The sequence below is a fragment of the Eriocheir sinensis genome, chromosome 16, assembly GCF_024679095.1.
Source record: "Eriocheir sinensis breed Jianghai 21 chromosome 16, ASM2467909v1, whole genome shotgun sequence".
NCBI lineage: Eukaryota > Metazoa > Arthropoda > Malacostraca > Decapoda > Varunidae > Eriocheir > Eriocheir sinensis.
The window spans coordinates 12,578,174-12,603,114 of NC_066524.1; the positions used below are offsets into that span (position 1 = coordinate 12,578,174).

The 24,941-nt window shown below is 44.6% G+C and overlaps 1 protein-coding gene across 1 annotated transcript; it reads left to right on the forward strand.

The window, feature by feature from the left end:
• The first annotated feature begins 9,457 nt into the window (after positions 1-9,457).
• LOC126999309 (homeobox protein extradenticle-like) lies at positions 9,458-24,362 on the forward strand. The gene is made up of 2 exons (XM_050861750.1): positions 9,458-10,771; positions 21,775-24,362. The coding sequence occupies exons 1-2, from the start codon at positions 10,563-10,565 to the stop codon at positions 21,887-21,889; spliced, it is 324 nt and encodes a 107-aa protein (XP_050717707.1). The 5' UTR covers positions 9,458-10,562; the 3' UTR covers positions 21,890-24,362.
• The last annotated feature ends 579 nt before the right edge of the window (positions 24,363-24,941 follow it).

Sequence of the window (24,941 nt, forward strand, 5' to 3'; positions counted from 1 at the left end):
TTTTCTTCCTTCACTCTTTCCCATCTAACACCGCTCCTCCCTTCTCCCTTCCCCACCCTGCACCCTTCTTCCCTTCCTCGTTCCCTACCCTACAACCCTCTCCCCTACACCTCTTCCTTTCACCCTTTCCCACTCTACACCCTTCTTCCTTTCACCCTTCCCTACCCTACAACCTTCTTCCTTTCACCCTATCCCATCTTACACCTCTCCCTTTCACCCTTTCCTACCCTACAACCTTCTTCCCTACACCCTATCCTATCTTACACCTCTCCCTTCCACCCTTCCCTACCCTACACCCTTCTTCCCTACACCCTTTCCTTACTTACACCTCTCCCTTTCACCCTTCCCTACCCTACAACCTTCTTCCCTACACCCTATCCTATCTTACACCTCTCCCTTTCACCTTTCCCTACCCTACACCCTTCTTCCCTACACCCTATCCTATCTTACACCTCTTCCTTTCACTCTTCCCTACCCTACAACCTTCTTCCCTACACCCTATCCTATCTTACACCTCTCCCTTTCACTCTTCCCTACCCTACAACCTTCTTCCCTACACCCTATCCTATCTTACACCTCTCCCTTTCACCCTTCCCCCTCACACCCTTCTTCCCCTTGCCCTTCCGACACCCATCACATCCTCACCCACACTCCCCTTACCCTCACACCCTTCTACCCTGAACCCTCCTTGCCTTCACCCATCACATCCTCACCAGCGTTGCCAAATTATCGTATTCATCGCATTGCATTTTCTTAGTTTCTTTCCGATAACTCTAGCACAAAAAAAATGAAACCGTCTATATTTAAGTTTTAACGATAACTTTAATTTTCTATCGTTATTTGTGTGGTTACGACAGTTTTGAAGCCTAAAAATGATAAATGGAATGTTCAGAGTACGACAATTTGGCAACGCTGATCCTAACCCTCCCCCTTCACCCCCTTTCACCCCCCCCCCCGCCCCCCAGCAGTCAGCGCCCCCCGCCGCCGCTCACCTGGCCGCCCCGGAGCGTGGCGTGGCTGTAGCTCATTAATAGGCATGTAGACGCGTCACACCGACACGATTTACTGGCTCCTCCATCTCGCGCGGCGCCGCCCTCGCCTCCCGTGATGCAGGGGGCCGGGGCGGGGATACAGGGGTCGCTTGGGGGGCTTCTGGGGCACATGGAGGAAGGGGGTTTGAAGGAGCACCGTGAGGGAGGTTGGATTTAAGGGACTGTTGGGGTGTTGGGGAACTGGGGATGTGTTGGGGAAAGGTCGGAGAGATTTGCGAGACGTGAGAGCATCTGGGTGTTTAGGAAAGTGGGGATGTCTCGTGTGTGGGTTAGGGACATTTGGGAAATCTGAAGAAGCTTGGGCAGGGAGTAGCGGGTTAGGAGCAGTGAGTAGCGGGCTTTTTTTTTCACATTTGTTTCCTTTTTTATGCCCTTGAACTGACTTCTCTGCTGTAAAAAAAAAAGAAAAAAAAGTGTAGTTTAGCTCCGCCACCTCAAAATACCATATACGCCTTTATTATGGCTAAAATACAAAACATTACATGCCCTTTAAACATAGTATGAAGGCGCACATGGTTATAAACTAATCTAAACTAACTTAGCCTATATAAACCTAACATAACCATGCCCAGCGTCGCCGATTCTTAGGTTTGGTTAGTTTAAATTTATTTGTAACAATGTACCCCTTCATAGTGTCGCTAAAAGGGATGTATTTTCGAATTTTAGCCATAATATGAAGACGTATAAGGTAATTTGTACACAATTACCGACTTATGAGTGTTCTGGTAAAGGTGATGTCTTGGGCAGAGTTTCGGAAGACTTTGGGGAACCTGAAGGCTTTTGAGTGTTGAGGAAGTTTGAGGTGGAGCAGTTCAGGCGAGTGTTGAAGGTGTCGTAAAGTGAGGATGTCTTGGGGAAAAGTAGGGAAGTCGATGAAGTCTGGGGGCACACCTTTGCAACGGTGATGTAGTGTTGCCTTGGGTCTTGTAGTGTTGGGGACTCTTGAGATGGAAAAAGGGATGTCTTGGGGAAAGGTAGGGAAGTCGATGAGATCTGGGGGCACACCTTTGCAACGGTGATGTATTGTTGCCTTGGGTCTTGTAGTGTTGGGAACTGTATCACGTTGGGGACCTGAGGGCATGTTGGGGACTCTTGAGATGGAAAAAGCGATGTCTTGGGGAAGTAGGGAGACTGGGGGAAGTGGGAATGTCTTGTGGGATCTGAGGGGATGTTGGGGACTCTTGAGATGGGAAAAGGGACGTCTTGGGGAAGTAGGGAGACTGGGGAAAGTGGGAATGTCTTGGGGGATCTGAGAGTAACCGGGGGCATGCACTTGAGTCGGGAAGGTGCCACAGTAACATTATAGAACGCCCTCACGGCCGAAGTGAACGTCTCAGCCCTGGGGGAGAGGTTGAGGATATGATGGGTGTCGGAAGGGAAAGGGGAAGAAGGGTGCAGGGTGGGAAAGGGTAAAAGGGAGAGGTGTAAGAAAGGAAGGGGTGTAGGGAAGAAGGTTGTAGGTGAGCGACAGTGACCACGAACAACACGCACTTAAAGGGGGGACACACCCACATTAATATGAAAACAAATTAAAAGTGTTCCTGGCAAGGTTTGGAAGAGGGCTCCTTTAGCTCAAGAAATCCCATGCCCTACCAATAGGGTTTTAAACCTATGTGCTTTTGTTTAAATAAGAGAGAGAGAGAAAAAGAGAGACTGTGAAAGCGCATTACTCTTTCTGCATTTCAGTGTGTGTGTGTGTGTGTGTGTGTGTGTGTGTGTGTGTGTTCGATGCATTTTGTGTTGTTATTCCGTGTTGTTGTGTTGCTGCAAATTTGTTATCGCTCGCTTTTTATTTATTGATTTTCCTCGCGTTGTTTTGCGCTTGTTTCGTTTTTTTTCCTGTTTTTTTTCGTGTGTGAGTTTGTGTGAAATTGTTCCGGGAAAAGTAATTCGAATCCGTAGGTCTGTATTGAGTTTATTACGTTTATTTTTTGTGTACGGAATAGCAACCATTTCAAAGGAATACAAAAGAAAAACATTATAAAACAGCAAAATGTGAGAGAAAAGGAACTATGAGGAGAGAAGCAAGAGAAAGGTAGATACGTAACTAAGGAAAAGAAACACGAGATAAGGTAGGATAAAAAAAAATTAAGATAAATAAATTAGGAAAATACATGAAAAGAGAAACGGGATATAAAAACAGGGAAATAAGATGAATAAAAGAAGCAATGATGAGAAAAATAAATAAACAGGCGAGAGAAAGAGGAAACTATAGGAAAGAAATAGGAAAAAGATGCACAAATAAGAGATAATTAGGAAACAAAGTAATTAAAGGAAGAAAGCATGAAGGAAAAGGAAAAGAAAGGAGAAAAGAGAGCAAACAAATTAATCAAAGGAAGGAAGCATAAGAAAAGGAAAAAAAGGAGGAGAAAAAGAGGGCAAAAAAATGTAAATAAAGGAAGAAAATACAAGAAAAAAGGAAACAAACGAAAAATAAGAAGAAAAAAACAAAAAATAATGATACAAATAGAAACAGCAAGAGAGAGAGAGAGCACAGGTAGTAATTGCAACACGTACAAAATGGAGTGACTTATTTTCCATTCTCCTCCAGGACTTTATCTCTCGTTGCGTCGGGCCGCCGTTATTAATTTAGGCCATTACTTTGTTATCTCATTATGCATTGTTGTATTGTTCCCTAATGGCCCTTTGTGGAGGCTGCTGTTGTTGTTGTTGCTGTTGTTGTTGTTGTGTGTGTGTGTGTTTGTGTTTGTGTAGGTGTGTGTTCCATTCTACAAAATCTGAATACGTATTAAGAAAATTTACTACTACTACTACAACTACTACTACGACTGCTACTACTACTACTACTACGACTACTATTGCTGCAACTTCCTACACAAACAAACAAACAAACAACAAGCAACAAACTGCAGCGATAGATCAAGCGTGGGAAAGTTTGAGGAGGATAGGTAAGGTCAGGTATAACATCCCGTCCCAGCCCTCCCTTCCCCTCCCTTCCCTTCCCTTCGTTTCATGTCTCTTTCATTTTCATCCCTTCCCTTCCCTTACCTTCTCCTCCCTTCCCTTCCCTTCCCATCCCTTCTCCCCTCCCTTCCCTTCCCTTCCCTTCCCTTCCCTTCCCTTCCATTCCATTCCCTTCCCTTCACATTCCCTGCCCTTTCTTTCCCTATACCTTTTTCTTCTTCTCCCTTTTCGTTTCTTTCCTTCTCCTTCCTTACTATCCCTACCTTTCCCATCCTTTCCTTCATTCCTTCATTCCTTCCTTCCTTCCTTCATTCCTTCCTTCCTTCCCTTCCCTTCCGTACCCTTCCCTTCCCTTCCCTTCCCTTCCCTTCCCTTCCCTTCCCTTCTCTTCCCTTCCTTTTACCTTCCTTACTTTCTCTGCCCTTCCCTTCCCTTCCCTTCCCTTACTTTTTGTTCTCTTCTTTTCCCTTCCTATTCCTTTTCTTCTCTTCTACTCTCCCCTCCCTTATCATCACTCTTACCTGTCAATTCCCCTTTTATCCCCTTCCTCCCCTTCCCTCCACCTGTCTTCACCATTTTAAGGGAGGGAAGGTAGCGGAAGGGGGGGGGGGGGGAGGTGCATGGGTACGTGGGGAGCAGAATGAAGGAAATGGGAAGGGAGAAAATGGGGAGGAAAGAAAAGGGAGGAGGGGAAGGTCATTATTAGGGGTTTAAGGAGGAGGAGGAGGAGGAGGAGGAGTGCAATGCCTTCGTTTCTACCCCACTCGACTTGCCATGCAGGGTACACACACACACACACACACACACACACACACGCTAAATAACTACTTTGTGTAACATTTGTCATATGTTTTCTTTCCTCATTCCTTTCCTTCTCTTCCTCCTCCTCCTCTTCCTCTTCCTCCTCCTCCTCTTCCTCCTCCTCCGCCTCCTCCTCCTCCTCCTCCTCCTCCCTTTTGCTCCACTTTCATATCTGCGCATTTGCCTTCCTTCCTTTCTTCCTGCTTTTCTTCGTCGTTTTCTTCGTTTTCTTTTCTCTTTGCATTTTATCTGTTATATTATTTGTTCTGTTCTTTGTTATATTCTTTCTTCCCTTCTGTTCTGTTTCTCTTCCCCTTCTGTTCTTTTCTTCTTTCCCTTCTGTTTTCTTTCCATATTCTCTTCAGCTTCCATATTTTGTTTCTCCTCTTTTATTTTTCTTTGTCATTTTTATTTTTATTTTTAATTTGTTTCAGTTTTCTCGCCTTCTTTTTTGTATGATTTTTTTTTCTGTGTATTTTTTTTATACTACTGTTGATCATATTCATGTATATATGCATTATTTACTGATTGATGTAATTGTTTATTTACTTATTCTTTCTTTCGTTTATTCCAGTTTTTGCGTCCACTTTTCCGCCTAATTTTATTGGTTTCTGTGGCGGGTTTTTTCTCTTTCTTTGTATCAAGTTGTATTTTCTTTCCCGTATTTCTTTATTTACTTAGATATTTACTCTTCTGTGTATCTGTTTGTATCCGTAGCACCGTCATTAGTATTTTTCACCTTAGATATTTGCCTAACGTCCTTTTTCCTCTTCTCATATTTTTCCTTTTCTCATTCTATTTTCTTGTCATATTTATCATTTATCATTGTATTCTTTTCTTGTTACATATATATATTTTTTTCCGTCCTATTTTCTTTGCCTATATATAATTTTCTCGTTTTTTTTCTCATATCTATCCATTCTCGTTCTGTTTACGTTCTAATATTCACTCATTTGTCCTCTCTTTCGTTCTGTCTATTTTCTTATATTCATCCATTTTCCTTTTTTTTTTTTTCATTTTATCCATTTTTTCGTTCTGATTCCTTTCCTCATATTTATCTATTTTTTTCTTTTCTATGTCAATACTATTCTCTCTCTCTCTCTCTCTCTCTCTCTCTCTCTCTCTCTCTCTCTCTCTCTCTCTCTCTCTCTCTCTCTCTCACATGGTAATCGGCGGGCGCGGGTCATTACCGGGGCAGTGAGGTACCGTCTCAGCCGCCGGGACGGAAGCACAGTACACCGCGTAATTACCCCTTCAATTAGTGTACAGGTAGACGGGGGGAGGGGGAGACGGGAAAGGTGAAGTGGGTGGGTTGTTAGGAGTGCAGGTAAGGAATAGTGAGTGCAGTGAGGAAGTGCGTGTGTGTGTGTGTGTGTGTGTGTGTGTGTGTGTGTGTGTGTGTGTGTGTGTGTGTGTGTGTGTTTAAAATAGTTGAGGAAGGAAAAGAGAAGAGGTGAAGGCGACGCTTGGGGAAGTGAGATAAAGAGAAAAGGAAGGTAAGAGAAGGGAGGTAAAGGTAAAGGGAAGGGAAGGCAAATAAAATAAAGAGAAAGGAAGGGAAGAGAAGTGAGATAAAGGAAAGGAAACGGAAGAAAAATGAGGTGAAGGGAAATGAAAGGTAAGAGAAATAAGGGAGAGGAGAGAAAAGGTAAGAGAAGTGAGATAAAGGGAATGGGAAGGGAAAGTAAGAGGGTGAAGGGAAAGGGAAGGGAAGATTAGTGAGGGAAAGGAAAAGGGAAAGTAAGAGAAGGCAAGTGCATTGAAGAGTGTGTTGATTAAAGGTAAAAGAAAGGGGAGAGAAGGGGCGAGGGAAGCGGTATGCAAAGGAGGGAAGGAAGAGGCGGGGAAGGGGAGGGATGTGAAAGAAAAGAGGGGAGGGAAAGGGGAAGGAGGGCGACAAGAGGGAAGGGAAGAAGAGGAAAGGTAATGGAAAGAGATGAGAAGAGAGGAACAGGTGAAACAAATATTAAATGTGTGTATGTGTGTGTGTATGTGTGTGTGTGTGTGTGTGTGTGTGTGTGTGTGTGTGTGTGTGTGTGTGTGGTGCTCCTCTAATTTCTAATACGAGTCAAGAACTAGTTTTTGTTGTCGTTATCGTTATTATTATTATTATTATTATTATTATTATTATTATTATTATTATTATTATTATTATTATTATTATTATTACTAAATCAGCTTCCTCGAGGCTGGGCGTTCTGTATCGTATCTGCCAGTTCTTCTCCCCCGCACAGATGCTTTCCATATACAGGGGCCTTTTCCGCCCTCGCATGGAGTATGCGTCTCGCGTGTGTGGGGGGCTCCACTCACATAGCTCTTCTGGACAGAGTGGAGTCTAAGCCTCTTCGTCTCATCAGCTCTCCTCCTCTAATTGATAGTCTTTTACCTCTTAAATTCTGCCGCCATGTTGTATCCCTTTCTATCTTCTATCGATATTTTCATGCTGACTGCTCTTCTGAACTTTCTAACTGCATACCTCCCCCCCTCCCGCGGCCCCGCTGCACACGACTTTCTACTCATGCTCATCCCTATACTGTCCAAACCCCTTATGCAAAAGTTAACCAGCATCTCCATTCTTTCATCTCCTTCACTGATAAACTCTGGAACAGCCTTCCTTCATCTGTATTTCCTCCTGCCTATGACTTGACCTCTTTCAAGAAGAGTGTATCAAGACACCTCTCCACCCGAAATTGACCTCTCTTTTGGCTACTCTTCGCTGTCATCTATTATGGGAGCGGCGGGGTTGCGGGCATTTTTTTTGTACTCTTTTTGTTGCCCTTGAGCCGTGTCCTTTGATGTAAAAAAATATTATTATTATTATTATTATTATTATTATTATTATTATTATTATTATTATTATTATTATTATTATTATTATTATTTTACTACTACTACTACTACTACTACTTCTACTACTACTACTAGTACAACTACTACTAGTACTACTACTACTACTACTAGTACAACTACTACTAGTACTACTACTACTACTACTATTACTACTACTACTACTACTACTACTACTACTACTACTACTACTACATAAAAGACACCTCCACCCATGTTTATTTTCCCGACACATAATCATGGAGGGCTCCATAGCTTGGAGGTCATCTACTACTACTACTACTACAACTGTTCCCATTATGATCATCACCACTATCATCATCATCTTAACCTTATCATCATAAATATTTGTACCAACATTCTCTATCATCACCACCACCATCACTACCACCCCAAGGCAACCACATCATCACCACCACCGCCATCACCACCACTCCACCTTCATCACCACCAATATCAACACAGCATCACCACCACGTTAACACCATCACCCCATCACGCACCATTACCCCGAAGGCACCACCACCAGCACCACCACCGCGGCCCCTTGTCTCCCTCACTCACTCCTCTAGTCAGATCATAATATTTCAGTCCGCTCGGTCGACTCATCAATAACCTGCAGCGTTGTATGAAATTGCTTTTGAATATTGCAAGTCACAGGCAAACAGGAGGAAGAGGAGGGGGGAGAATGGGCAGGAGGGAGGGGGGAGGGTGCAGGGGCGCGAGGTATTATATATAAATTGTGTCTTAGACTTATCAGGAAAGATGCTTCGCTGATCGCTCCCCGCGGACCAGAAATTCATAGCCAGAACACGAGTTTAGTATCTTATTTTTATTTTTTGGTGGGTCCTTTTTTGGGGGTCTGGCAGTAGCGACGGGGGGTCTTGTGTGTGCCTCGGGGGGTGGGGTGAGGCGGGGGACAGATGGGTACATAGGTAGGTGGGTGGATAGATGGGTGAGGTGAATTGGAGTTTGTTCATTCGCGTACTGACCGTGGGGAGAATGGGTGTGGTGGTGGGTGTCACGTGGGCTGGGCGTGGTGGTGGGTGTTTGGTGGGTAAGTTAGGTGGGATGTGGTCTCGGTGATTGGTGGTAAGTGGGCGGCGTTACTTGTGTAAGTGGGCGTGGCGTGGCATTTGAGTAGGTGGTATGGGTGATTTGATGTGAGTTATGGGGTTGTGGGTGGTTTGTATGGGAGTGTGTATGTCTTGGTGTGTTGAGGTGGGTGGGTTGAAATGTGTGGCGTGGTGTTGTCAGGTGGAGAGGGCGTGGTGGGCGGGAAGTGGGCGGGCAGGAGTGGGTGGCGTGATGGGGTGAGGTGGGCGGGGTCAGGCTAGTGTGGCGGCTGGGCGGGTCGTTCTTCTGGGCGGTGGGGCGGGCAGGTGACAGACACACACACATACACTCAGGTACACACACGCGTACACACACAGGTCCACACACCTACACAAACACGTACACACACACAAGTAGCCGCCGGGCCCAAACAGGGTCAGGCGTGGGAGGGAAACAGGTGGAAGTTGTATATAAAAAATAACAGTCCTGTCATAAAGTTGATAGTTGAATCATATTTATTATTCAACTTTTAGCCAGGTTATAATCACGCGCTCCGAGCCTCCCCTCCTTCCCTCTGTCCCGTCGCTGTCCTTCCCACTCTCTCCTCTGTTCGCTCCCTCCCTCGTCACCGCCACGGCCGGAGGTTCGTGGAGCCACCTGGGTCTCCCGTGTTACTGTGTCACGGCGGACATTCATGTGACGCCTCGGATTGGCACATGATAAACAAACTTAGGCAACCGCAGTAACTTAGATTGATTTATGGTCGCGTGGCTCCTCCTCCGCCTGGCGGGGCCGAATGCAGCATGTCCCCTAACGCCGCCCCCACGCCCGCCGCCGCCCTGCCCCGCGCCCCCCGTGCCCCCGCGGGCGTGCCTGCTAGCCCTCTGTCACCAGACACCCCCGGGCACGCAGCAGGTCCCTCCCGTGCAGCACAGGGCACGAGATTTGTTATGGTACAAAACGCACCTCTGGCAGCCGCGGGCCTCGTTCAGGAGTGACGTAAATCACCCTGAGCCGCCTAATCCTGGTGGCGGGATGCTCGTGGCCACTCCCGGGGCCGGCCTTGGAGGACCCTGCACGGCGGCGGACCTTGATCTGCACGGCGACACTCCTGCCCAGGGCCGTGCAAGGGCCGGCGAGGGGCGTCAAGGGCGAGGAATGGCCGGAGGTGTAAAGTTAGCGATGTGATGCTGAGAGCGATCTCCCGCGCAGACTCCCCCACACAAAGACCACCATGTAAACAAAGACCTTATTTCAGCTTCCTCGCCTCGCCCCAGAAATTCCTCTTTCCTAAACTTAACTTACATCACACTGAGTTGATTTCAAGTGGAAATGAGGGAGTTGCGATTCTGTTGTCAGCTGGACGGAGAGTTTTTTGTCGGCATCCCATTCTCATATTGATCGTGGCGAGCGCGGAGGCTGGCTTGGCCCGTCAGGTTATGGTTTTATGCGAGCGAGACGGCCCCAGTGATTGGCGGCCGAGGCGTTTTCTCTCTGTTAATGGCATACTCACTCCGAAAAGGTGCTGTTTTGCGGTATTCATTGGAGTCCACGCGTTATTTCTTGTCGTTGAGCAAACAACCATAAAAATCTGAATAATCGTGTGTTGTGGAGGTGTGTGGAGCAAGGCGGACATGCGTTAGTGGTGTGGTGAGGACAGTGGTGGAGGGCTGCGGTGCGCGCGACAGCGGGAGCCTCGCCTGCCTCCGTCAGTCGCTGCTGGCCTGTTGGCTGTGACGGTGGTGTGTGCGGTGCGCTCCTACTCACTCCTCCACTCGCGCTGGACTGACCTGCTGCTGCCTGTGGCGGCCGCTGCGGCTGTACCTGCTGCTGCGTCGTGTGTGTGTTGTGGTGTGGTGTGCAGTGTTAGTGGCGGCCAGCATGGAGGACACGTCGCGGGGCGGCATGATGCACCCCACCTCCCAGACGGGCATGCTCATGCCCCAACACTACGGCATGGGCGGCGGCTCGGTGGACCCCGGCCAGGGCACCACCACGCCGGACAATGAGGGCCGCAAGCAGGACATTAACACCATCCTGGAGCAGATCATGAACATCACGGACCAGTCGCTCGATGAGGCACAGGCCAGGTGTGTACACTACACATACCTCCCTACCCAGCGCTCACCCGCCACGGCCACCCAGCCTCGCCACCTCTTATTTTGGGCCGTGGTGGCGGCGGCGGCGGCGGTGGGGCGGCCGCTGCCCTACCCTGCCCGCGCCTCCACGCCGCGCGGCCCTGCGGGCGGCACACGCTTGCGTTAGGCACAAACGGAGGAGGAAACTTAGGAACCCCGGCGGCGAGCGGCGCCCGCGACGTGTTTGTGTCCCGCCGCGGCGGCGAAGGCCGTTGACTCACTCGGCGGCGAGGGTGGCTGCGGGTGCTGCCGCGGGCCGGGCCAGGCATGGCCAGCGGGGCCGCGGGGGACCCAGGCACCAGGAACACGTGAGGAGCTTTGTTATGCGGCAATGGCGGCGGTATCGATGTGCGGCCCGCCATGGCAGACCTTGACGGCGTGTGTGTGTGTGTGTGTGTGTGTATGTATGTGTGTATATGTGTGTGTGTGTGTGTGTGTGTGTGTGTTAAGTTTGCCACACATGGCCATGCACACACACACACACACACACGGGGACAAAGAGCAACACGGCACAGTAAAAATAAATAATACAAAGTTACACTGAACGGAAGATCGACTTGAGCGTGACGGCCGCCGCGCCGCGTAACGCCGTGACGGGCACTGTGACGGGGCGGGGGTTACGTCACGCCGGAACGCGGCTGTCACACACACACACACACACACACACCACCACCACCACGCCTTGCAGCAGCCAATCCAAGTCTGCACACGTCTGCCTTGCCTAACCTATCGCCGCCGCCTTGTCTTGTTAGCGGAACGAAGCTTATTTATTCGTCGCAAAAATCCTTGGCGGTCACCTTTGTTTGGAATTAGCGCCTGGAAATAACACGTCGCCGGGCCGTCGCAGGTGTTAGCGCCGCGCGGGGTTCATATTTAGCCGAGATTTACTGTAGATATATAATGAGCTGAATTTCCTGCCAGAGAGAGAGAGAGAGAGAGAGAGAGAGCGGTACACACTTTGAAAACACACGTAAGGACAAAATAATTTTCCAGTGACTCCCGCGCGTGTCGTGTGAACGCAAGAAAAAAAGTAAATCATTCCGCTGACACGAAATAAAGAACGAACATACGCACATCAACAGAGAAAAAAACCAATAACTTATAACCGCACAAAAAGAAAAGAAAAGAAAAAAAAAGAAAAAAAACTGGAGACGATGACGGATGAAATGTATATTAAAAAAAAAAAAAAAACAAGTAAACACGACTTTTGATTTAAGCGTCGTAATGTAACAAATGAGTTGTGGACACACGAACACACGCACACACACATTCGGTTTTGTTCCATTATGTTGTGTGCGTGAACGGCGGCGACGGTGGCGGCGGCGGACACAGCGGCGGTGCGGTACGGTGCGGCGGCGGGGACGGCGGCGGTGGAGAAAAATAGTGACGCTACGCTTGCTGTGTGTGTGTGTGTGTAGTCGCCCGTGCGTGCATCCATGACGAACCCGAATGCACGCTCAAACACAACACCTGACACGCACTCAAAACACACGCATTCACAATAGGAAAAATAAAACAACGCCACCCAATCCATCCTTCTCTCCATCCTTCCTTCCATCCTTTCTTCTATCCGTCCGTCCTTCCTTTCTTCAATTCCTCCATCCCTTAGCACCAAAACATCGCCGGGCAGGTGTCTTAATTAATATCCGTAAGGTAAACAAACAAACCAGGAGCAACAACACGGACAAGAAACGGACCGGGCAAGGACGCGTGATTATGTAGTCGTGGAAGCGGTAGTGGACGAGGTGGTGGAGATCATGGTGATGTTGATGGAGGTGATGAAGGAGAATTCCATGGTGGTGTTGGCTTTGGTGGAGGATGAGATGGTGGTGTTGGTAATGGTAGCGATGCGAGACGGTGTGATGTAACTCGTGTGCTGTAGTTGGCAGCGGTAGTAGTAGTAGTAATAGTAGTGGTAGTGGTAGGTGTCGTGTCGGTAACCTATCCCTCACAAAACAAGCGGGAAGCAACAAAACGGTGAAGGTGTAACTCGTGTGTGGAACCTCTAAAGTGTGCCTCGTGGTTAGGTTACTCTCGTGCGTGTTACTCAGGTGTGACTCGAAGGTGTAACTCTCAGGTGTATCTGGGAGGCGTAACTCGTGTCTCCCGCCGGCGTCAAGTGGCTGGCCCGCGTCTGGAGTATTTGTGGGGCGAGAGTAAACCCGCCAGATTATAGCTGTTACAGGAATTTTTACGATAAACTGGTTTTTCTATCCGGGCTTCATTTATCATCTCTCACTCTCGCTGCGGCAGAACCTGGAGGAGGAGGAGGAGGAGGAAGAAGAGCGAAGGAAAGGAAGAATGAACTCATCTCCCCGACCTTCCTCCTCCTCCTCCTTCGTCCTTCCTCCTTCTTCCTCCTCATTCACAGGTTTAGTAATGATCTAAAAAGTTGTGCAAGTGATGTATTTCCGAAGGACTGGAAAATTTAGGTGCAATCTCATCATGACTACCGACACACACACACACACACACACACACACCGGAGCAGCCAGCGCGGGGCAGAGTGTGTTTTGCAGACGTAAAATAAACAGTCAACAAAATAAGTGCGTGTTTCAGGTGATCCATGGAGCCCAACGTGACGCATTTCTTTTATATATATTTCCGGCGTCAATATATGTTAAAATGCGCATTGCTGATTTGTGTGTGTGTGTGTTATGGTTATCTTTTTCGGTAACGTGCGGTAAACGGGCGGGGATGTCTTCGGCGCCGGCCCAAATACCGCTTACTTCGGCTTCTCTCTCCTGAAGGCGGGCGAGGCAAGGCAGAGGGCGAGGTATTTACCGGAAAATTAATCGCGGCGCAAGACAAGAACACTAATCATGGCGGCTTCTCGTGGTGGCGATAGAAATAAATATTACTTCTTAGTCCCATATTCTCCAGCATTCCGGGCCTTTCACACACACATTGATAAGGCTTTCGTAGAGGCTCTGTCAGTATTTCCTTGGGTAGTTTTATGCGCCTAGTGATAGTTTTGACGAAAGGGTAAACAAAAAATGTGAAAACAAGAACAGGAATTGAAAGGGTAAACAAAAAATATGAAAACAAGAACAGGAACAGAAAGGGTAAGTGAAAAAATGAAAACAAGAACAGGAATAGAACGGGTAAAAAAAAAAAAATGCACCACGAATATGAAAAATCACTCATGACGACCCGACTAATCTCCTTTGCGGCCTATGGAAATATTTGTTGTTGAGAGCTGAAAGAGCCTGAGAATACTAGCCAATAAAGAAAGAGTCCTACAACAGGTTAAATGAACGTAAACACACATACCTACAACTATTATTATTAACGCGGAGGAATGTTAAGATTAGTCCTTTGAGAATGTGTATTTGATTATGCTGTATTGATATTAATCGTTAAAAAGAAAAATGTATATCTCCAATCCATCGACTTCCAGGAATTTTTAATGTGCCTTGAGAGTCGCCGCTTCTCCTCTTCCTCCTCCTCCTCCTTTTCCTTCTCGTATTCTAAGATGAAAAAAAAAATTCCCATCTCCATTCCAGTGACTTTCAGGAATTTGTAGTGTACTATGCGAGTCTCTTCCTCCTCCTCCTCCTCCTCCACGTCTTCTGTACTCTGGCCGTCGTGCGTCGTCCGTATCAGTATTTTTATCGGGGTTACATATTAGATGCATTGAGGCTAATCTTTGGTGAGGCATGTGTGTGTGTGTGTGTGTGTGTGTGTAGCTCCGCGTCATATTTTTTTTACTCATTTATTTATACATTCACTCATTTCTCCTCGCCTTGATATTTTTTTATGGCCGTTTATTCATATTTTATTCATCGTTATATATTTTTTTCGAACACTTCCGTGATATACATTTCCTCTCGTTTTAGTTTGATATGATTTGATGATTTTTCTCTTATCATTATTATTATCACTAAATACCTAGCTTTTTTTTATATTTTAGTTTTCCGATATATGATACATGTACTTCCCTTCACTCCGTTCCTCTTTCGATACAGTATTTTGCTATTTAATTTTTCATAACACAAATCTGTTAACTTATTTCACTCGTTCTTAGATAGACCTCATTTCCACGGCGATAAAGAATGAACGTTCCCGCACACTCTTCGATAATGATGCGTATGAAGTGCGCAGTAGAATGATGCCAGTATAAAAATAAAAAAAATAAACATGTTGGAGTCCTGTGGTAAATCTTGTTCATTGTGCGACTCACAGTATTTCTATGTATGAAAGAAAGTATGAAAGTTTCTGTGTTAGTATGACGATGTGTGTGAATTGCGCAGTAGAATCTTGCCAAGGAAAAATGAATACGGGTCCTCTAGTATATATAAATCATGTATAGTCTGGAATTTAATCATGTTTTCCGTTAGAATGAGAGTTTGTGTATTTAGGAAGCTATGTATGAAGTGCGCCGTAGAATGTCACCAAGGAAAAGAATAGGTTCCGTAGTTAATCTTGTATCAATATCCCGCCATTTACTCTTTTTATGTAGAATGTTACCAAGGAAAAGAATAGGTTCCGTAGTTAATCTTGTATCAATATCCCGCCATTTACTCTTTTTACGTAGAATGTTACCAAGGAAAAAAATGGGGTCCGTAATTAATCTCGTATCTATATCCCGCCATTTACTCTTTTTACGTAAGGATGAAGGAAAACTACCGTATAATAATGGCGCTATGTATGAAATGCGCTGTAGACTGGTAGAGAGAGAGGTGGGGGCATACGCTATTGCTATGCGTGACTGGTTGCCATGGAGGAGTTTATGTTCGGTAATTAATCTTGTATACCCTGCGATGTATCTACTCTTTCAACGTGAGAAGAAATGAGAATTACCGTGTATTAAGAACGCTATGTACGAAATGCGTAGTAGAATGTTATCAACGAAAAAATAGGATCCGAAATAGGGCTTATATATCCTGCGACCATCTTCGTTTGTCCGTGAGAATGAATGAAAGTCACCGTACACACATTAAGGAAGATATGTATGAAATGCGCAGTAGAGTACCAGACAGAAGTTCAGTTTCCGTAATAAATCTTGTACGTACGCAATTTTCCCCTTTTCCGTAAGAATGAATAAAAGTTACCGAATATTAAGGACGATATGTTTGGAATGCGCTGTAAGGATGACGCCGTGGTAATAAGCCTTGTAGGAAAGCCACTTATATATCGCGAATCGCCCTATTGCTCCATAATATTATAAAAGACTGAGAGATACCGCTCATTAATAACGATATGTATGGGATGCGCGTGTAGGACATTGCCGTGAAAATTAGCGCATTAGCGGAACCCTTTACACCCCGCGAACTGCTTTACTTTGTTTCTGTGATACTATAAGAAAATGAATGAGAGTTTACCTGTATTAATGACGTTATAAATGGAATGCGCCGTAAGGGTGATGCCGTGAAAATAGCAAGCTGCCCCGTTGTTCTTTAATGCCATCAGAGAATGAATTAAAAGTTACAGTATTATAACGACGATAAAACGCGCAGAGGGACATTACCACGGATATAAGCCTCTTAGCGAAGCCGCTTATTGTTTTGTGGCACTAGAAGGAAATGAATGAGTTATTTATTATTAATGACGATGTGTATGGAATGCGCTGTAAGGATAATGCCGCGAAAAACGGCTGGTAGGCGAACCATTTATAATTATATCGCGAACTGAACTCTTCTTTTGCCGTAACAAGAAAATGAATGAGAGTATGTCAGTCGTGTTATGTATGGAATGTGCCGTTGGATGTTGCCGTGAAAAATAAATATCGTATCGGAAACCTCATATCCACCACTAGCTGCTCTACTTTGTCGGTAACACCATACGATAACGATTGAGTTACCGCTTATTAATGATCACATGTATGGAATGCGCCGTTGGATGTTGTCGTGAAAAATAATGACCATAGTCCTTATAACAATACGGCTATCTTTGTTTTCTGTATCGGCTACGTCCTTACAACAGATTTAATATACAAACAACACGAAAGCATACACAGAAACTCTCATTCATTCTCTACAATACGGCTATCTCTGTTTTCTGTACCGGCAACGTCCTTCCAGCGCATTTAATATACAAACAACAACACCAAATCATACACGGAAACTCTCATTCATTCTCTATATATTACAGAAACAAAGTAGACTATTTCCCAAGGCCGCAGAGAAGATTAACCGGGTGTTCATGGGTGTTTTTTTCGTTCAAGATGTAGAGGTCGTGTAAAACTATCAGAAGCATCACAAAACAGTCTATGGATACTTTATTTCTGTAATACTATAAGAAAATGAATGAGAGTTTACCTGTATTAATGACGATATGAATGGAATGCGCCGTAAGGGTGATGCCGTGAAAATAAGCAAGCTGCCCCGTTGTTCTTTAATGCTATCAGAGAATGAATTAAAAGTTACAGTATGCCCGGGAACTTCTACGAGAGGCTTTTGAAACGGGCAAACTGAGGTGCCGATATGTTTAATGCTTCAGTCTCTTTCTTATATATCGCGATCGATCTCCTCTACTTTGTTTCTGTAATATATAGAGAATGAATGAGAGTTTCCGTGTATGCTTCGGTGGTGTTGTTTGTATATTAAATGCGCTGGAAGGACGAAGCCGATACAAAAAACGAAGATAGCCGTATTGTAGAGAATGAATGAAAGTTTCAGTGTATGCCTTGGTGTTGTTGTTTGTATATTAAAAGCGCTGGAAGAAGGTAGCCGGTACAGAACAAAAAGATAGCCGTATTGTTTTGTAAGATAATAAAATGAATGAAATGTCCGTGACCAGTGAGATGGAGATGAGCACTGAGGCGACGCGTAGCTATAGCGTATGGCCCCAACTTAACCTGTACTTTGATGATGGTGCGTGTCAAGTTCGCTGTAAGGAAGGGAGAGAAACAAAATAGAAATAGGAAAAAAAAATGTCCCTCATATAATCATCGTACTGCGCCATTTCCCCGTTACATTAAAGGGACGAACAAGGCGACCATCCCACGAATTTTAATGAGTATGAGGTGCGCCGGAGGATGTTGTGATAGATTAGGCCTAGGCGCGCGCCCCTAGGAACCCCTCCCCCCCGTGTATCCCGCCGGCGTGACCCATCCGCGGAGGTGCCCGGAGACGAGTGGGTGAGTTTCCATGATGAATAAGGCCGCCGTGTATTAAATGCTCCGCGGGATGGAGTTTGATTGATGAAGTTTGCGTGTAAGAAAAACTGTCATGTATTTTGGGTGTTCTGTTGTGTCCTCATGTGTGAATGGATGAATCGAAGTTTTAAGGAAATATAAGGCGACTGGGATGGAGTTTAATTGATGGAGTTTGCGTAGAAGAGAAACTGTGTCGTGTGTTCTGCGTTTTCTGTTGTTTTGATGATGTTTAAAATAATGATTTGAAGTTTTGAGGAAATATTAAGTGAGATTTGGGCTTCGGGATGTAGTTTCGAAAGATCATAAGGTCATGCAGAAAAGACACTGGCGGGAATTTTCTCTCTTGTTTTATTTTTGTGAAGTATAAATGACTGACTTATAGTTTTAGCGAATATATAAGGCGACTGGTTATCAATTGCGCCTATGGAGGTTGTTGTGAAAGATTCAGAAAAAGCCTTCCGTCGTATAATCTTGCTCATATATTTTTTCCTTGAGTTTAACAATGAATTAAGATTGTCATGAAGAATAAGGCGACGGGGTATACATTGCGGCGTCGGAAGTGGGCTTCAAAGTTTTCCCGTTAATATTAAGAGCATGATTAAAGTTTCCGTCTGCATCTAGTGACGAAATGTAGTAAATGAATGAAGTAACGTCTGTGTGCATTAAAAGGCGCCTCAGGATGTAGCTATGAAAGAATAAATCCCGCAAAACAGAACTGTCATACATTTTGCTTGCTCCATTTTCTCTGAAGTATAGATGAATGAATTATAGTTTTCTTAGACTGCAACGCGACTGTAGGTATTAAAATCGCCTCTGGAAGTTGCTGTGGAAGAGTAAGTTCCGGGAAGCAAGACTTTACTGTATAATCCGCTTGCTCTTGTTTTGCCTAAGTATATATAAATGAATGAATCGTAGTTATATAACAAATGGCGACGAAGTATTAAAATCGCCTCAGGATGTAGCCATAAAAGAATAAGTCACGGGAAAACAGAATTCTACCGTCGATTCTGTATGCTCCTTTGTTTTTCCCAAGTATAGATGAATGAATCAAAGTTTTCATGTAATAATATAAGATAACTAGGTATTCAGATCACTTCAGGATGTAGCCATGAAAGAATAAGTCCTGGAAAACAGAAACCGCTATATATTCTTCTTGCTCTTCTATTTTACCTGAAGTATAGACGAATGAATAAGAGTTTTCATGATGTATAAGGTGCCCGGGTATTAAATGCGCCGCGGGATGGGTCTGTGAAGGATTCAGAATTCTTTTGTAATATTGTGGAAGCTAAATATTTTTCTCCACTGCACTGGTGGGAAGAGGACGGCAAAACATTTCATCTTTCATTGTTATATGAGCGGCGATATTTAGTGATTTTGTGCTGATCATTGAGATCGCAGTGTTTGTTTACTTGTTGGCAATTTTTTTGTATAGTTATTTACGCTCACCCAGATTATCATGTATATTGATTTTTACCCTCTTCTAAATTATCATGTTTATACTGATTGATTTTAACACGCCTCCGTGGTCTAGTGGTTAGCGTGCCTAGCCACGAATTTGCTGGCCCAAGTTCGAATCCCAATCCGTGCATTCAGCGTTCAGCTCACCCAGCTGTTCATCCTCCTCTCGGGCTGGTCGATAAGTGGGTAGTACCTGGGGAAACCTGGGGAAGGCAAACTGGCAACCCGGATGTCACTCTGGTCCTGTGTCCCGGGGTGATGGTTCTTCCCACCACAGCCTCAAGGGCCAATGCTTCGGAGATGAGCACCGCGGCCACGCGCAGATATAGCGTATGCACCCAACTTTACTTTTATATTTTAATGCACCGTATAGCTTTTTACACTCCCTCGGGACGAAGCTAAGCACCGCCGCCACGCGCGGCCATGGCGTGTATCCCAACTTTACCTAAATTTTTGTGCATAAATTTTTACGCTCCTAAATTTTAAGTATATCGATTTTTTTCCTCCTAAATTTTGAAAGGTTAGCAGGTGTATGATTTTTGTTTATATATTACTAAAAGATTATGTAATTTCTTGCTTTGTGTTCTTGGATGCGAGAATATTATTAATTTATCAAGCGTCCAGTGATATTTGTAGCTGCGATATTTTCTTCTGCATTTACTGAACTCCTGTGATTCTGTTCGCTTAGTGGGTGAGCGGTGACGCCGTTAACTTTGATATGTATTAGCTACTTGGTCAGTTTGTTCGTTGATTCGCTGCTTGTTTACTATCGCCGGCCACCGAGGAGGACGATCAGGTTTCCGTCGTCCGCCTGTGTCTTCGTTAGTGTGTGTGTGTGTGTGTGTTAGGTATGTCTGACGACTCCGTTTCAAAAATATCGGAAAAAAAAAAAATCGGATTGACACATCGGAGCTAATCACCAAATTCGTATGCGAACATCTGTAGCTGATCATTTCAAGCTCGTTAACTTTCGGGAACTACCATGAAAAAAAAAATGATGGCGAATAAATGTAAAAGAAATAGCTGAGTGACTTCGGGCGACCATTTGGAAGAACGCGCCTATGCTTTGAGGGAGACCACGAGTGCGTCCTGTATGGTCCATTTATTTATCCAAGTTTATTCATTTATGTAGCCTTCGACGTGTTCTTAAGCAGCGTTGCCAAATTATCGTACTCAGCGCATTGCATTTTCCTAGTTTCTGACCGATAACTCTAGCAAAAATGAGCGAAAACCATCACTCTTTAACAGTTTCAACGATAACTTTAATTTTCTATCGTTGTTTGTGTGGTTACGACGGTCTTGGAGCCTAAAAATGATAAATGCAATGCTCAGAGTACGACAATTTGGCAACGCTGCTCTTAAGGCCGCCCTACTAAACCTTCCTCTTGTGTCTATATCATTGTATTTATATATCGTCACCTTCGTAAACAAACCGCCTAAGTCATTATTTTCTACTTTACAAGAAATCAGAAAAAGAACTGTCATTATATCATTTGCCTTAAGATTTAGGCAGAAAGGAAAAGGCCAATTCTAGAACACTCAAACCCTGAACGACGAAGGCAACTCCACAAAAATGGGCGTCACATGTCGAAAAATTGATGTAGACAAAAACCTGGAAATATATGAAAAATGACTTAGGCGATTATTTTATGAGGGTGACGATATTTTCTCCTGTATTGGTACGTTTATATATCTTTGTTTTGTTATTGATTTACTGTAGTAGCCCATGACGTGTTTTTAAGGCTGACCCACTAAAGCATGTTCTGTCTCTTGTGATGCTTTTATATATTAATTTTTCCTTCATTATCTTTTTTCATCTCCATCTTCATCGATTTACCAGAACATGTCACTAAGGGCGCCCCACTAATCTTTTTACGTGTGTTTCTTTCTCTTGATATATTAATATATCATTTTTTCCTTACTTCATTATCTTTTTTCATCTCCATCTTCATCGATTTACCAGAACATGTCACTAAGGGCGCCCCACTAATCTTTTTACTTGTGTTTCTCTCTCTCTCTCTTGATGCATTGATATATTTTTTTCCTTTATTCATTTGTTTATTATCTCTTTATTGATTTGCCATGGCGAGATAGTAAGACCGCCCCTCTAATACTTCTTGTGTCACTCTCTCTTGATGTATATATAAATGTACTCCTTCATTCATCTATTTATTCTGTCTATTGATTTACCATGAAAAGTTTCTAAGGACGTTCCATTAAAACTTCCTGTCTCTGTCTTGATGCAGTTTTATTTTCTTCTATATTCTCCTTTACTTGTCTCTGTCTTGATGCAGTTTTATTTTCATCTATATTCTCCTTTATTTATTACCCATCGATTTACCAATACAAGTTACTATGGCCACTGTACTAATCTCCCTTCCCGTGTCTCTCCCCACAGGAAACACACGTTAAATTGTCATCGCATGAAACCCGCCCTCTTCAGCGTCCTCTGTGAAATCAAGGAAAAAACAGGTAAGTGCCGAGTGCCGGAAAGGTGTGGCGGGAGGATGTAGCACCGAGGAGGGCCAAGAGGGAGGGTGTGTGTATGTTGTAGGGTGGTAAAGGGGTGTATGAGGGTGTATTTTCCTTAGGTGTATGTGTAAGGGAGTGTGGGTGAGTCTTCTTGGGTGTAAGTGTAAGGGTGCCAGGGGGAAGGAGGGAAGGCGAGGGGAGATGGTGTCTCTGTGTTGTAGGGGAGAAAGGGGAAGGGTGTATTGGGGTGTATCTTCTTGGGTGGAGGTGTAGGGGAGTGTGGGTGTAATTTGGGTGAAAGGTGGAAGAGGAACTAAAGGAAGAGGCTGAAGAGGAGTTCACTTATAGACGAAGAAATAAAGAGGAGAAAAAATGATGTCTCGAGTATTTCGGTTGAGGTTGGAAGAGGAACTGAAGAAAGAGGGGAAAGAGGAGTTATTTTAAAGAGGAAGAGGAGAAGAAAATGGTGTCTTGAGTACTCGGGGTGATGGGTGAAGAACTGAAGTAGGAGGAGTTATTTTTTAGAAGAAATGAGGAAGAGGAGGGGGAAAAAATGGTCTCGTTTTAATTTTCTGAAGAAGTTCGCGTTTTTTATCTCCTTTTCTCTCTCCCTTTTCGTCCTCCGTGGCGTTGAAAAGAGTTACAGGTGAGAGGAAAGGTGAGCATTAATTATCATAGGCAAGTGTAGGGAGGTGAGGTTGTCTTTGTGTTGCGAGGGACTTAGGTTTTGTGTTGCAGGAGGTGAAAATTGCGTCACTTCTTCAGGTTCTATGATAAACAACTGAGTATTCTTTTTATATTCTACTTCCTTTCTACGCTGTGTTGCTGTGTTGTTAGTGTGTTGCTGAAGGTGAAAATCGCGTCACTTCTTCAGGTTCCATGATAATCAACTGAGTATTCTTTTTATATTCTACTTCTACGCTGTGTTGTTAGTGTGTTGCCGGTGTTGGAGAGGATGGTTGTGTTGCTGTGTTTGTCCGATCAGTCGTGTATTTTTTCCCCTCAATCATTTTTTTTTTTCATGTCGTTTATATTTTTTCCTCCTCGCCGCGGCCCCCTTGCGGTATTTATCTGTGTGCTTTCGTTTATATTCCGCCGTTGAGTGATCCGAACCGATTTTTCCCTATTTCCGTGTTATGGTTTAGTCTTTATCGGCGTTTGTGTTGGCGGCGGCGGCGGCGGTGTCGGTGGTGGTGTTGGTGTTTGAGCCCCCTCCTCGTTGTTTGTTTGTTTGTTTTTTGGGGCTTTGTTTACATGTGTTTGTTTGCCTCTTTCGTGGGTGTGGTTGCTGTGTGGTGTGTGTACGGGTGTGGTGAGGTGTGGCTGGTTGTGAGAGATGTGACAGTGTATGGTGTGTTATGGCAAGGTGTGGCTATACGTCTGGCGTCTGGCTAGGTGTAGTGCATAATGGTCTCCCGCTTAATGCACAGGTAGCTAAAGAAAGAGGAGGAGAAAAAGGAAGTGGAGGAGGAAGAGAAGAAGGAAGGGAAGATAGTGGTATTGAGACAGGAGGAGGAGGAGAAGGAGGTTACATAGAGACGATGATGGGGAAGGAAGAGGAAAGAGAAGATAATGGTACTGAAAAGGAGGGAAAGGAAGAGGAGAAGGAGAAGGAAAGGAGGTTACTTGAGGGGAAGGAAGAAGAGAAGAAAGGGAAGATCGTGATATCAAAAAGGAGGAAAGGAACAGGAGGAAGAGAAGTTGCATAGTGATAGGCCTATTGAGAGGGAAGAAGAGATGAGGGAGAGAAGGAGCAGGAGGAGGAAGGGAAATTTCATAGTTGTGTTGATGGGAAAGAGGAAGATGTGGATAATGAAGGGGAAGAAATAATACCTGTGAAAACACCTTAAAAATAATAACCACGGCGTATCGCACAAAACTCACGTCCTGGATGTGAGTGTGTGTTTGCATCCATCTCAACTTGTCACGGAGTAAGGCAAGAAACCACATTGTTAGCCGTTACCTGAGAGAGAGAGAGAGAGAGAGAGAGAGAGAGAGAGAGAGAGAGAGAGAGAGAGAGAGAGAGAGAGAGACGGAATAGGAGTCATTTACTAGTGTCGCGGCAACGTTATAGGAACCTCGCATTACGGAGCGTTAGATGCGCTATACGGAGAAGCGTGCGAAGTGAATCCTACAGCATATCGTCATCACCAAGGATTAGGGAGAGGAGAATAGAATAAGAACAAGAGGAAGAAGAAAAATAAATGAGAGAAAACACATGCTCACACACGCACGCACACACAAAAAAAAACCTCCACCAGCCACACATTCCTAAATCTTTTGTAAATAATGAATCAAATGACTGTAGGAAAATAAGATTGCTATATCAACACATTCTTTGGTAAATATATTATAAGGAAACAGGAAATGCAACCTTAAGAAAAACATAAATGAACTAGAGACGAAAGTAGAAAAAAATACCACAAAAAAATTAACATAAATTAGAGATAACACACACACACACACACACACACACACACACACACACACACACACACACACACACACACACACCACTTCAAGAAATACAACACACAATAAAAAAACACCACTTAAAAAAAATCATAGAAGCTTAGATATACAAATAAGTAAACAAACAAAAAAATAAGTAAATAAACAGACAAACAAACACGGCACTCACCCAAACAGACGTAAACAGAAGCAAGCACAAGACAAACACAGACAAACACGGACAAACAGCGGCAGTGTAGCATTACCGCCCCACACCTGGCCGTTACACCTGACGCTACGGGGACAAATGAGCGCCTCTCCGACCAGGTGGAGACAGGTGTGTTAAGAAGCGAGCCAGGTGTGTAACGCGGGAACGCCACCTCCTTGTTACCGCCATGACCTCCTCCTTTTCCTCTTGTTCTTCTTGTTCTTCCCCTTCCTCCTCGTCCTCTTCTTCCTTCTTCTCGTCCTCTTTTTCTTGTTCCTCCTCCTCCTCCTGTTTTTAACTTCTACTTCCTATTCTTGTTCCTCCTATTCTTTCTTGTTCCTGCTCCTCCTCCTTCTGATCTTGTTCTGCTTCCTCTTTTTCTTCCTCTTCCTCTTGCTTAACATCACTGCGTATCATCTCTTCTTTCTTCTTTT

Bases quoted from the DNA above. Each gene is read 5' to 3' on its own strand.
- LOC126999309 (XM_050861750.1), top strand. From the start codon at position 10,563: ATGGAGGACACGTCGCGGGGCGGCATGATGCACCCCACCTCCCAGACG. The intron at 10,772-21,774 runs GTGTGTACACTA...CTCTCCCCACAG, and splicing joins CTCGATGAGGCACAGGCCAG to GAAACACACGTTAAATTGTC.